This window comes from Carica papaya, chromosome 1, assembly GCF_054855325.1.
Source record: "Carica papaya isolate Zhongbai chromosome 1, ASM5485532v1, whole genome shotgun sequence".
NCBI lineage: Eukaryota > Viridiplantae > Streptophyta > Magnoliopsida > Brassicales > Caricaceae > Carica > Carica papaya.
In genome coordinates, this window is record NC_142309.1 from 11,606,726 (window position 1) to 11,621,544 (window position 14,819).

The following is a 14,819-nucleotide window of genomic DNA, read 5'->3' on the forward strand; positions in this document are numbered from 1 at the left end:
TTTTTGCCCCAAAACCATAAGTCATAAATTATATTTGAATTTTTAAAAGTTGGTTTTGTTGTTCTTGTTTCAAATTGGACATTGTCAACTATTTGAAATAATACAAAAAGTTAAGGGGCTAATTTCTTGTAAAAAATTTTATTTATGATTAAATTATAACATGGGTCAAAGTTGAGGGACTAGATTGGTAATTTATCTTAAAAATTATTTATGTACCTTTCAACTAAAAGACTAAATTTTAATACGTGAAAAAAAGTTAGGAAGAAAAATAGGAATGAGGCATACTTAAGGAAAATGAAATTTATATTAGGCGTAATAAATTTGGTATAACACTTTGTAAGAACAAAATTGTTCTATTAATTAATTTAACATCCCTTATCCTATTCAATCTTTATAATTTTGTTAAAAAATATAACATAATACTAATTAAAATAAGTAAATTTTTGGACATATCATCATTAAATATTAGTTATAGTATTATTTTTAACAATATGGTTGTCATGTGTTATGGGGAGGTTGAATAAAGATTAAATGAGCATACATTACATTTTGTGGGTTTATTGACAAAAAATAGAGTTGGAAGAAATTGTCTTCAACAGGTTTCATTTAGATTTTAAAACAATAGGATTTTAAAAATATATAATAGTTATATATTTTGTTTAATAATATAACTATCACAGAGATAATAATATTTTTTAAAATATATTTTATAAATAAACTATCACGAAGAATAATTTAAAAGAAAATGTAAGATCCTATATCATATAAAAAATAATTAGGAACATAATAAAGAAAATAAGGATAAAGGTCTATTTTTATAATTAAGCCAATGCATTTTTTTTTTAAGTTAAAGAAATAAAATATAAGGTAGATCTAGAAGATGTACTTAAAAATTTCCTTAAAAGAATATTTTAGAGTGAAAATTACTTTTTACTCTTATATATCTATGATTCAAATTTGGAGAATTGCTAGAGTATAATTGATATTTTTAAAATTAAATTTATTACATACAACTACTTATATACAACATAATAAGTATACTAAAAATTGATATATTGAGATCTTTTTCTTAATTTAACCAAATTAATTTTTAATCTTCTTTTTCTTTTCTTTATTAAAAATCAACACATATTTTCTATTTTATCAAATCTAGTAGTTAAATTATGTTAGTGTTTCAAACAATATTTAAATTACGAATTTTAAAAATGTTATTAAAATATTTATACACTAAAAATATTTTAGTCAATAATTATTTGATGTTTAATAAAAATATATATAAAAAGTTTTATTATTTTAAAAAAATTAATTTTATATTTAATGAAAACCACTTTTAAAATTTTAAATATAAATTTTTGTTAAAAATTAATTTTTTTTTTCCAAAACTACAAATTCTAAGTTTTATCGTGAAATCTAAAAAAAATATAAATCTTGATATTAACATTTGTTAAAATATTTTTTATTTTATTTATATAATTACAAAAATATTTTTAAAACATAAAAATTAATATAAAAAACTGTACCAAAAGTGATGTCATATAAATTAAATAAAGTTTTCCAAGAAATTAAATAAATAAAGGATCGTATTTTTTAACATGCAGCAAGCGCGATAACAGTTCACCTCGCGGTTCAGATCCTGTTTTACTCCACTGATGTGATAATTTTCAGGAACAGAGAGAGAGAGAGAGAGAAATGTGGCGAAGGCGCTTCAGTGCCGGTTGCGCGCGCGCGCCGAAGGGAAAGAAATGGGACGCCATTGTGATCGGCGGCGGCCACAATGGATTGACAGCGGCGGCTTACCTGGCTCGCGGTGGCCTTTCTGTCACTGTGCTTGAACGGCGCCACGTCATCGGCGGCGCAGCTGTCACCGAGGAGCTTATCCCCGGCTTCAAGTTCTCCCGCTGCAGCTACCTCCAAAGCCTTCTGCGCCCCTCCGTTATCAGGTTCATTAAATACACCATTGTTGTTCATCTCATCTCCTATGTCAACCCCTGCTATGTGTACCTTCAATCTGATGTTTGTTTCTCCTTCATTTTATTTCTAATTTCTTTTTGGAATCCAAAGGGAATTAGAGTTAGCCAAACATGGATTAAGGCTGCTAAAGAGAAATCCTTCATCGTTCACACCCTGTTTGGATGGACGCTATCTGTTATTGGGGCCGAATAAGGAGCTTAATCATTCTGAGATTTCGAAGTTCTCCAAACAAGACGCTGATGCTTATCCCAGGTGTTCTCTCTTTTCATATGCCATTAGTGTTGAAGTCACTGCAAGTCTCATTTACTTTTCCAGTTCTGGGAGAATGCTTACATGAGGTTAATTACGTCAGTTATTTTATCAATAACGCTGATCTCTTTTTCAGCTAAAGAGTATGATTTTATATATTTCCAGGATGCTGTTTATTTAATTGATGTGAAATATAACCAGCTTGTTGCATAATTGGAGAAGGAATTGAGTCATTTTTATACTTGAACAATGATTTTCTTGGAATTTTATTTTATGATGTAAAGCCGGACAATGTGGTAGGTTAAAGAAATGACCGGAGTTGGGGCTAGGTGTGTATACCAGTTCCTCTTTAGGTTTTCTTCGTAAAAGCAAATCAGGGTTTTACTTTTATTTTCATATAATGAAATGATTGATTGTTTATTTAAAAAGAAATGTGATGATTGATTGTTATGTGTACTAAATTGCCAGTTAAATAACCATGGAAGTGCAAGAACTAGGTTACTTGTAGAGGAAAAAAATTACAAATAGAAGTATAAATTCGATTGAGGATTAATGTTATGAACTAATAATATGAACTTAAGAAAAAAAAATGAATGAGTTATCTTTTTCTTTTAAGTTCCTTGAGCCTTGTTTGTAATTGCTGCTATTTTCCATTGTTTGAATATCTTATCCCATATACAGGTACGAGGAGCAGCTGGAGAAGTTCTGCAGGTTCATGGATCCACTGTTGGATTCACCTCCTCCAGAATCTTTGCATGGTATATCATCTTTTAATGACCGCTTAAGGAATAAAATGCACAAATCTGCATTCTGGGCTCGTTGCTTCCGGCAGGCTGTCTCCTTGGGGCAAAGAGATATGGTGTATAAGTTCCTTCTCTATTCAAAAGTGGTTTTCATGTGTTCTTAGCATTGCATCTCTGGTATATACTGTTAGGTCTAATGTGAAGTGGCATGCTAATTTTATGAATATCTTTCTACGTTATTTCAGTGAAAACCTAGTAGCTCAAGTTAATAACTGGCTGAATTAGGGTTTCCATCTGTTCAGGGACTTTGTGGACCTTTTACTGTCTCCAGCTTCAAAGGTCCTGAATAACTGGTTCAAGGTGGTTATTTAATAATGTGTTTTTTGTTTCTCATCTTTCCCCATTTCTCTTCTTTCTAATTTTTTTTAATCCTTTATTACTCCAGTATCAAGCTTAATGGTTTCACACAAAGTAACGTCATGGATTTACAATTATGTCACTCTGTTTTCTCCGCAATAACTAAAAGATTGTATCATTTACATTTTTGTGCTTTACTAACAATCTTCTATACAGCATATGAAATATCTTCAAAACAGGGTCATAACTACTCTTAAATCATTGAGGCCTTTTATTTCAAAACCATAGAGTTTTGTTTGATCCTCTAAAAGAACATTCATTTTGCAGTTCCCTAGTTAATAAACATATGGTCCATGTAAATGGCTTGGGAATAAGAGATTCAGGTTTATAAGCTTTTTGATTTTCTATCATTGATTTTGATGCGTGCAGTCAAATGTCCTCAAGGCAACCCTTGCTACAGATGCTGTGATTGGCGCTACGGTAAGAGTCTTACTGGTAGTATAAAGAACTCATACTTAAATATTTGAATTCATAGATCACACATACACTGATTACCAAGGATGGTTTCTTAATGAGTTTGACAGGAACTTTTGTTAAAATTTATACAAAATTTAGTTACTTTAAGCAGTATTAAGTTATCAAGTATCTTCAATTCTCTTTTGGTAGGTTAGTGTGCATACACCTGGAAGTGGCTATGTTCTGCTGCATCATGTGATGGGAGAAACTGATAGTGACCGCGGAATTTGGTCGTATGTATTTGCACTCCCAACTTTCTGTATGTTGTATACCTCAAAGAAACAGCAAGCTGATAACTGCTCAAGATCTCTGTTTAAAAAAAAAAGTATGAATCTGGGACATGATTAAAGTCATCCAATGTAATGCATGCACAAGTCTTTAGGATCTACCAGAGCAATACAGTTAGTTGACAGTGACTTTGTACTACTGGTACAAGTCTATAGGATCTAATAGTATGATGATTCTTGCTTAACTGGACAGCAACAGTTAGTTGGTAGTGACTTTGTCCTACTCACAACATGTGCTTTCCTTATGGTATTAGTTGCAGACTTATGTTGTTCTAAGAACTTTATTTTCATTTCATAAGTTAGCATCGTCATTACACTATTGTCTAGCAATTGCATTTAGGCCCATTAGTGTACTCTCCTAGTGTTGTTATCGCTGAGAAAAAGCAGTGTCAGCCTGCTCTGACCTTCAACATGCAGAATCCACAAGGTAACATTCTTCAGATGAATTTAATGTCGGTTATATATTAGCTCCAAATGTCAGCAGTGTCAGCCTGCCCAAAATCTGAAACATGATAAAGTCCACAATGTGACATTTTCAGTGATAAATTTTAGTGTTGGTCATATATTTGGCAAATGTTGAATGCATACCTAGAAGCACACAGAAGCATCTGACTTCCTAAATAATTTTTTTTCCCTAACTTATTTGCTATATTACTGCAACCTCGTTGGAAAGAGAATCTTGATAACTTTGACTTCGAAGGTAACTTCCATATGAATCTTAGATATCCGGTATATCCGAGAATTAATATCTGTGCAGCTATGTTGAAGGCGGGATGGGTTCTGTATCTGTGGCTATTGCCAATGCTGCCAAGGAAGCTGGCGCTCACATTATAACAAGTGCAGAGGTACTTTGTCTGGAATCACTCTTTTAGTTTTCTTCTTGCAAGTAGCGTGACTAGAGATCCAATTTAATCATTTAGTGAGCTGTGTCTTGCCTCAATCATTTTCTTGCTTGCATGCCCATATAGCAAAAGAGAAAAAGGCCCAATTTTAGACACTTGTGCTGTCTAAATAGTAATATTAGAGAATTTATAGAGGACTTGATCTTCGGTTAGTTTTACCTCTATGTAACAGAAATAGTTTTGGATAACCCTGTGCTAGAAGTCAGTTATACAATTGGAAGGAGTGTACGTTAGGTGATTTAATAAAGAACAAATGAGAGTAGAAAAGAATAGAGTAGAGATAGAGTTATAAGAATGGAAAAGGAAATTTATTTCTCTCTCAAAATCTGTCTTTACAGGAGGTTTTACAGTCCATATATACAAAGATAAATGGATGAGCTGGCTAACAACCTGCTAACAGAAGACTACACACCTAATGAATGGAAAACATAAGAAACAAAATAAAAAATTACTATGTACATGTCATGAACTCACTAACAACCAGAATAACGCTACATTCCCCCCTCAAGTTGGAGCTTGGTGAACATCACACAAGCACAACTTGGATAAATGGTGAGTGAATGCAGGGGCAGAAAGAGACTTTGTGAAAAGGTCTGCCAATTGTGATGTAGAAGGAACATGTTGTGGCAGAATGAAGCCTTGTTTGAAATGATCACGTACTAAATGGCAATCTATGTCCAAGTGCTTCGTCCGTTTATGGAAAATAGGATTTTCTGTGATATGAATTGCTGCCTTGTTATCACAGAATAAAGGAACAGGTGTGAATATTGGAATCTGCAAATCACGTAGCAAATAAGAGACCCAAATAAGTTCACAAACTGTAGAACCCATGCTTTGATATCCTGACTCAGCTGAAGAACGTGACACAGTGGACTGTTTCTTGGTCTTCCAAGAAATGAGACAAGAACCAAGAAAGATACAATAGCCTGTGAGAGATCGTCTACTATCCATACATGAGGCCCAGTCAGCATCACAATATGCTGTTAACTGAAGGTCACCACCAGCAGAAAAATATAAGCCCTTAGGAGGACAACTCTTAAGATATCGAAGAAGATGAGTTGCTGCATCCCAATGCTGTTGACAAGGAGAGTTAACATATTGGCTTAATTGTTGAACAGTATAACTGATGTCTGGCCTGGTGTGATTTAGATATAACAATCTTCCAACTAGTCTTCTATAACGTTCAAGATCAGAATAAGGAGTGTTCATTGCTATGAATTTGAAATTCCTTGGAAGTGGAGTAGAAACTGGTTTTGAACCCAATCCTGTATCTTCCAAGATATCCAGTATATACTTCCGTTGATTAAGAAAAACACCTGATGGAGACCTTGCAACTTCAATGCCAAGGAAAAACTTTGCTGCTCCAAGATCTTTAATAGTAAACTTGGCATGAAGAAATTTCTTAACTGCTTCAATATCTGCTGCATTAGTACCAGTAATATACATCATCTATATATACTAACAAAGCTAGAAATGAAGTAGAGGATGACTTGACAAAGAGACAATGATCTGCACTTGACTGTTGAAATCCAAAAATCTGCAACTGCTTGGTAAACTCAATATTCCATTGCCTTGAAGCTTGCTTAAGTCCATATAAAGACTTAAGTAATTTACACACTTGACCTGGTTTAGCTTTGCTGTAACCTGCAGGAGGAGTCATATACACTTCCTCATCAATAAATCCATGGAGAAAAGCATTATTTATGTCGAGTTGATGTAAGGGCTAAGCATTAACAGTTGCCACAACAACAAGTAATTTAACTGTAACCAATTTAGCTACTGGAGAGAAACTTTCTGAGTAATCAATGCCATCAACTTGATTGTAACCTCTGGCTACCAAATGAGCCTTGTGCCTGTCCACACTGCCATCAGGATTTAGTTTTAACTTATATACCCACTTGGAACCAATTGGTTTCTTCCCTGCAGGAAGATCAGTAATCTGCCAGGTATGGTTAGCTTCCAATGCATCGATCTCTTTTTGCATAGCTAACATCCATTCTGCTTGAGTACATGCCTGCTCATATGAATAAGGTTCTTTGACAGATGATATATTTGATAAAAAGGCAAAGTAATTTTTAAATAAACGATTATGTGAAGATATGGATAAGTTGGTGGTGTATGAGTAGTTCTTGAAGAATGTGAAACAAGATTAAATGAAGGGAAAATATTAAGACAAGTCTGTAGTGTGCACTGATCATGAACATAAGAAACAAAATCTTGAAGCCACGCAGGTTTCTTTTTAAATCTCAAACTTTGTCTAACTGGTTGAACTACTTGGGACTGATTAGAAGGAGCAGGAGATTGATGGTTATCTGATGAATCAGATGGGGAAGAGACTGAAATGGATGGTTGATTAGAAGGAATAGGATCATTTGAAAGAGAAATGGGAAGAGGCAAGGATAATTCATAATTAGATGATGTATGAGCTGAAAAGGGAAATTCACTTTCATGAAAGATAACATCTCTAGAAAAATGAATTTTATGATTCTCAATATCATACACTTTGTAAGCTTTCTGACCAACATTGTAACCAAGAAAAATGCACTTGAAGGTTCTAGGGGCAAATTTATCTTTGGTGGGAAAAGTATTTGTGCCAAAACAGAGGGATCCAAATACTTTAAGACGTTGATAATCTGGTGGCTTACCATATAATTTAGCAAATGGTGTTTCCCAATGTAAAATGGAAGAAGGCAATCTGTTTATGATGAAAGTGGCCATAAGGATAGAATCACCCCAGAATTTTGAAGGTAATTTGGACTGAAACATAAGTGCCCTTGCAATTTCAAGTAGATGTCTATGTTTACCCTCAACTATACCATTTTGCTGTGGGGTATAAACATAGGTATACTGATGAAGAATGCCAAGTTGATTCAAAAGAGAAGTGTGTCATTATTGAGGAACTCTGTCTCATTATCAGTTCGCACAGCTTTAACATAAGCTTGAAACTGAGTATGGACCATATTAAAAAACGATTGGAGAAAAGTAATCACTTGATATTTATTTTGAAGTAAGAAAGTCCACAATGCTCTAGTAAAATCATCCACTATGGTTAATATGTAATGAGCTCCAGTAATTGAAGCAACTTTATATGGATCCCCCCATAAATCAATATGCAGTAATTCAAAAGGCTTTGTAGTGGTTGAAATACTAGTGGGAAAAGTCATTCTTGTTTGTTTAGATAAAGGACAGGTAGAACAAGAATGGTTAAAATCAAAATTGTCATTCATAATGCTTGGTATATGCTGTAAAATGTTTACAGATGCATGGCCAAGTCTTTGATGCCAAAGATTTAAAGAAGATTCTGAAATACGGTTTACAGAATTAAACATATGTAAATCAACACTATGAGTCCTTGAATAAGCTGAAATTGTATCATGACTAAAACAAGATTTATCTAGAATGTATAGTCGTCCTATAACTTTCCCAACATCCAATACTTCTTCATTCTGCAGGTCCTGCAAAACAAAACGGTTAGAACAAAATATGAATTTTAATTGGGCATCTGCAGCTAGCTTGTTAACGGAAAGTAAGTTGTTTTGGAATTCAGGTATGTGTAAGGTATTTTGCAGCTGTAGTTTAAGGGTGAGTGATACAGTACCCGTATTTTGAACCATTTTCACAGTTCCATCTGGCAAGTATACAGGTGTAGGTGAATGAATTTTGGTAAAATGTGAAAGTAAGTTAATGTTTGAGCACATTTGGCTAGAAGCACCGGTATCCACTATCCAAGAATCTTTATCAATAAGAGACAATGTACTATAAGCATAATGAAGTATTGAACCTGCAAAATCGTTGAAATGAGCAAAGTTAACTTGGTTGGCCTCCAACTGTCTGCCCTTCATGAACTTGCTGATTTCCTTCTGAACTATATCTGCCAATGAAGCATTATTCCAATCCACTTTCTTCTGTATGTCTGCATCTGTTTGCAGAGGGAGTGATGCATCTACACAGTTAACCATCTGTTTCCCTTTCTTTTCTTTGTACTCCTTGTACCATTCTGGATAGCCATTCGATTTGAAACACTGCTCCCTGACATGTCCTTCCCTTCCACACTGTGTGCAGTTACCAGATAATTTAAAACAATTGTCCCTCACATGACCATCCTTCCCACAGTGAGTGCAGTGTTTGTCAGTCCTATTTGACTCTCTTTTTGAAGTATACCTATCCTTTTTAGACTGTGAAGTTCTAGCTAGCATTGCTGCATTATCAGCTATATCTTTATAAGAAGTATGAACTTTACGTTTTTTTTCCACTCTCAAAACCATTGAATAAGCTTTATTTACATTGAGAAAGGGTTCCATCATCAGTATCTGGTTCCTAATGTGATCATAAGAATCATTAAGTCCCATTAAAAACTGCATCAATCTATTGAAAGAATTCATGTCTGCTACATTCAGGAAAACGAACTAAGCAACTTAATTCATCCCAAAGTCTCTTAAGCTTTGTATAATATTGCATAATTGTTTGATTTCCCTGTGTAATAGAACTTATCTCTCTCTGCAAATGATAAATCATAGGCCCATTGCACTCCCCAAATTGAGCCTCAATTTCTTTCCATAACTGCTTAGAACTAGTGGTATATAGAAAATACTCCACAATATCCTTAGAAATAGAATTTAAAATCCAAGAAGTGACCGTACAATCTACTTGAATCCACTTCTCATATTCTGGAGAAGTTTAATCAGGCATTGCACATTTTCCATTTATGAAACCCAGTTTAACTTTAGCTCCAAGAGCTATTTTCATTGACCTACTCCATGACAAATAATTGTTTTCTGTTAAAGGAATAGTAACCAGATTCATACCTGGATGATCTGACCCGTGTAAAGATAATGGATCACTATTATCGACTGCATTAACAGCTTGAGGTTGAGAAGACTGTGAACCAGATCCTTGCTCCTCTGCCATGTCCAGCAAATGAATCAACAGTACAAGATATCACCAGATCGGCTGCTCTGATACCATGTATGTTAGGTGATTTAATAAAGAACAAATGAGAGTAGAAAAGAATAGAGTAGAGATAGAGTTATGAGAATGGAAAAGGAAATTTATTTATCTCTCAAAATCTGTCCTTACCAGAGGTTTTACAGTCCATATATACAAAGATAAATGGATGAGCTGGCTAAAAACCTGCTAACAGAAGATTACACACATAATGAATGGAAAACGTAAGAAACAAAATAAAAAATTATTATGTACACGTCATCAACTCACTAACGACCAGAATAACGCTGCAAGGAGTGAATTTGCAAGTTTTTATTATTATATAACAAATCATCTGGTTAGTTGAAGGATTTTCAACTAAACAAACAAGTAGTCTCATTGCTGGTAAACGGACTTATCATGTGTACTAACAGACCCATGAAATTGGGCTGGAAAACAGATGCTTGTTTATGCTATACTTTGTTTTCTGGAACATTTCCGCCTAATGGCTAAGGCTCTATATCTGTCATCCTTTTGACAACTGCTTCTTTGCAACTCTCGCCCCAGACCTACCATGTGCGTAGGCCTTGAAACTTTCCAAGTCAATGTCATAATTTTGGTGTTTTCTGCTCCTTTGCTTCTTGTCATTTTTCTTTTGTCCAGGTCTCCCAAGTGCTAGTTGAAGATTCTTCCATGGTGAAAGGGGTTAGTTATGCTTTAAGTGTCCTCAATGAAGTGGACTTTGACGCACCAATCAGATTAATTTGACATTGCAGACATGGTTGATACACTTTAGGTACTGCTAGCTGATGGCACAGAAATGCATTCATCAATTATTTTATCCAATGCAACTCCTTACAGAACTTTCATGGTAATTATGAACTGCTTTCCTAAAAATGTTTACTTAAAAATTACTAGGAGAAGCATATAGTAGAAAGTAGAAAGTACCTGTGTTTTGCCCTTCTTAACTTAGTCTTGTAAACAAAATATGATTTTAAATAGCGCCTTTCTGATAGGAGTTGGTTCCCAGTAACGTTCTTCCAGATGATTTCCTCCATGCCATTAAGTACACTGACTACAGCTCAGTAAGTTACTTCTCACTGTTGCCCTTTCTATGAGGGGAAAGAAAGTCACACACTGTCTTTAGCAATGTAAACTTACCTTATTTCCATCAATCTTTTGCTGATATAGGGGACTACCAAAATCAATATAGCTGTTGATAAATTACCCCACTTCGAATCTTGCAAATTGAGCCCTTCTGGTGCAGGTCCACAGCATGTGGGTACCATACATATTGGTGCAGAGAGGTATGTATTTGTTAAGTATGGTATGTATTTGTTAAGTACCAGTGTATATGCCAGTATGCTTACATCATCAGGAAGTTGAGTGAAGAAAGCTTGAACTTTGAAGATGGATTTCTGTCTAGAACATGAATGAGAAGGTCAATTAGATTACAGCAGAAGAACCCTCTGGTCTCCACCCCACCAAAAAAAGGAAAAAGTAATGGAGGGACAAAATAAAAATAGTGATTAAAGCATAGCTTTAGCTGGTATTTGCTATAGTTTAGTAGGTAAAAGATGTTAATAAAGAGAAAACTGGTTATGTTAAATAACACCTAAGTTTCTGTTAGTACTTGTGACATCAAGCACAGTGGTAGATGTGGAATTTATGTACTTGAGGTAGAAAATAGGAGTCAGATCATGTTCATTACATATGCCTGCCTTTGGCACTGATCACAGCTTGTGATCACTCTCTTCAAATCAAATCAAATATTAACACTTTCTTTTTTCAGAGCATTCAAATATTTAAACCTGTATTTTAGATTTTATTTCCTAAATTTGTGTTGGGAAAATATTATTTTAGTTCTCGAATTATGTACCATGTCTCAATTGAATACCATTTTTTTTCCAGTACAATTTTATACCTGAACTTACAAATTTATTTCAAAGCATGATTTTTTTAATGAAATTTTTTACTCTGTCTTATTTGGGTAACACAAAAAATTCAAAAATAAAGCGTCTATTAAACATAAATTAGAATTCAAAAATGAATATATATATATATAATTCTTGCAGACATCTTTTCCTTCCCAAATTATGGTTATTAAAATTTGTAATTCTAGTAATTACGACTTTCAAACTTTACGGAAAATAAAATCAAAATCATTTTTGTCATTTATGTCGAAGTTTCATAGTTTTATAAAAGTATTCAGTTTTTAAAATAATTTTGTAAGTTACAGATCAAATTCGAAAAAAAAAAAAGTCCCACTTATAACTTAGGTATAGGCTTAGTGACTGAATCAGTAATTTGTCTTTCTATATTTTTATGATTTTAAGGTTTTGTATCTTCCAATTTTTCAAGTATGGAAGAGATTCACTCTGCTTGTCAAGAGGCTGCAAATGGTTTACCATCACAACGGCCGATAATTGAGATGACAATACCATCTGTGCTGGACAAGACGATTTCTCCACCTGGTACAAAAATTTTGATTCTGTTGTATTTCATTAGATTCTTTTTGTTGAGATCTTTTGCATTCGTTCACCTGGCATGATCTATAACACATTTGATTTATAAATCACATTTTGTGTCTTCTTGCAGGTAAGCATGTGATTAACTTGTTTATCCAATATACACCCTATAAACCATTAGATGGCAGCTGGCTAGATCCTACATACCGAGTGAGTTTAGTTTCAAAACTTCTTTCTTGTTCAGTATTAAAATACGTCAAAAAATATTTCCTTACTCTGGACCCATTTGCTGTTTGAATTTTGGAGATTTCTCATCTCACTGTTTGAATTTTGGAGATTTCTCATCTCACTGAGTCCCTTGGTGGCTAGGGTGTAACTACATTGCCAATCTAATTATGCAGGCATAATTAGCTTCTACTTATTGGAAATTCTATGCTGCTTCAAATGCATGCTGACTCAGTAATAATTCTTTAACATTTCATAGTAATTTAGTAATTGTGTAGTAACCATCTAAAATCATATAATTATCTGATACTTTACAATGCTAAATGATTACCACACAAAGTTATTAAATTATTATGAATTGTTAAAAAAATTTGCTGCAAAGTCATGATGCCTCCAAGACATTTATGGTGGCACCCTTATCGTCTAACTAAATAATCCCTTTGTAGGAATCATATTGTGTAAAAACTTTTGTAGGAATCATATTTTTGTTAAAACTTTTGTAGGAATCATTTGCACAAAGGTGTTTCAAATTGATTGATGAATATGCCCCTGGCTTCAGCTCATCCATAATTGGTTATGATATGCTGACTCCTCCTGACCTTGAAAGAGAAATTGGTCTAACAGGTACTTCATCATCACAGATCTCCCTGTCAATTTTCCATGTTGAGAAGTTCAAGAATTCAATTTTATTACAATTGATGAGATAACAAACTCAGCCAAACATAACCCAAATGCAAATGAAATGGCGTAAAGACATTTTTTAAGGGAACAATCAAACCTCAAGATTCCTGAAATTTAGATCAACCTTGCTGGACAAGCTTACTTTCTAATCCTTGGTACTTAAATTTTTATAGTTATTGTTTTTAAAAAAATCATAATTTAATGATAAAAAATGAAATCTAATACCATTAACTATATTTTGGTTGATTTGGAAAGAGAGGAATTACAAAGCATTTGATGGGTGTGTGGGGGATTTGGGCAGAAATAGAAATAGGTGGATTCATACTTTTGGCTCTCTAATTGTAGGGCATGATTTATATCAATGGGATGATTTTGGGAAGATCTTTTATGCTTTAACTAATATGTAATTATTTCATACAGGGGTGGCATCCCTTTGGTGTCTTATGCTTAATATACATTCTTTTTATCTCAAAAATAATAAAAAATGAAATCTTTAGAATTAAGTGACTCTTGTGAAATTTTACTTTCTTTAGTTTTATTCTAGTATAATTAAGTTACTCTCGTTGATCAGCACTTAATTGCACAAAGTCGTTAATTAGTTTTTCTTGATGAAATTACTATCTAATTGCATGAAGTCCCTTAATTTTTGAACTTCACAGGAGGCAATATCTTTCATGGTGCTATGGGTTTGGATTCTCTCTTCCTCATGAGACCCGCTAAAGGATGGTAATTTCAACCCCATGGTTTCTGATAAGCTAACGATCAACTAGCTTCTTTCATGTTGTTCGGTCGACTAAATTCACTTGTTAAACAGGTCAAATTACCGGACTCCTTTGCAGGGCCTATACTTGTGTGGAAGTGGGGCACATCCTGGAGGTGGCGTGATGGGTGCACCTGGACGTAATGCTGCTCACGAGGTTCTTCAAGATGTTAAGAAACAACTGAAGTAATATTTATTTACTAGGTTGGAGGTAAGATTCAAACTATTATTGACTTTAGGGTGTGTGATAAAGAGCGGAACCAATTGCCTCCATATAGTGCATTTTAATGCTTAAGAAGATGGTATTTGGGGTTTTAAGTTTCTGTTCTTTGATTTAGAATCTGCGTCAGATACGTCTTTCATAAACTTCATTTGCTAGTAGTTGCCATTTGTCTCTTCCAATTTTACAGCTATATGGGGATTGGATCAATTTCCTTCTTCGTGGTGTTTTTCTCAGATTATTTTCTGTTGCAAGATTTCTCTTCTCCTTTCATTCATTTCAAACCATGTGTTCTGTGTTATGGTACAATTGGTTCGTTGCACTTATAAAATTATTTTGAAGAATTGATCTTTTCTTAAAGAAAAAAACATCCTTTATGTTTTGTTCATATTTAAAATTTTTATAATCATAAAAATTTGGAAAGAAGAAAATTTCTACAAGAACTATTTTTTTTTTTTTAATTTGCAATTCATGTTAAATACAAATTTTATATTTTGTAGTTATTGTTAATAATCTA

General features: G+C 33.7%; 1 protein-coding gene across 2 annotated transcripts; it reads left to right on the forward strand.

The window, feature by feature from the left end:
- The first annotated feature begins 1,586 nt into the window (after positions 1–1,586).
- On the forward strand, positions 1,587–14,520 carry LOC110816313 (uncharacterized). Of its 2 annotated transcripts, none has more exons than XM_088219612.1 (16): positions 1,587–1,940; positions 2,062–2,223; positions 2,902–3,081; positions 3,266–3,323; positions 3,750–3,800; positions 3,987–4,069; positions 4,881–4,968; positions 10,612–10,653; positions 10,745–10,819; positions 10,965–11,033; positions 11,140–11,255; positions 12,310–12,422; positions 12,547–12,626; positions 13,145–13,265; positions 13,982–14,048; positions 14,162–14,520. In XM_088219612.1, the coding sequence occupies exons 1-16, from the start codon at positions 1,690–1,692 to the stop codon at positions 14,205–14,207; spliced, it is 1,602 nt and encodes a 533-aa protein (XP_088075738.1). In that variant the 5' UTR covers positions 1,587–1,689; the 3' UTR covers positions 14,208–14,520. The 2 variants fall into 2 exon arrangements, with proteins under 2 accessions (XP_088075738.1, XP_021900150.2); XM_022044458.2 differs by having other exon boundaries at positions 1,588–1,940; positions 14,137–14,520.
- The last annotated feature ends 299 nt before the right edge of the window (positions 14,521–14,819 follow it).

Coding starts and splice junctions, on each gene's coding strand:
- LOC110816313 (XM_022044458.2), top strand. CDS start 1,690: ATGTGGCGAAGGCGCTTCAGTGCCGGTTGCGCGCGCGCGCCGAAGGGA. Junction 4,969..10,611: donor ACATTATAACAAGTGCAGAG/GTACTTTGTCTG, acceptor TCTTTTGTCCAG/GTCTCCCAAGTGCTAGTTGA. Junction 11,256..12,309: donor ATACATATTGGTGCAGAGAG/GTATGTATTTGT, acceptor CAATTTTTCAAG/TATGGAAGAGATTCACTCTG.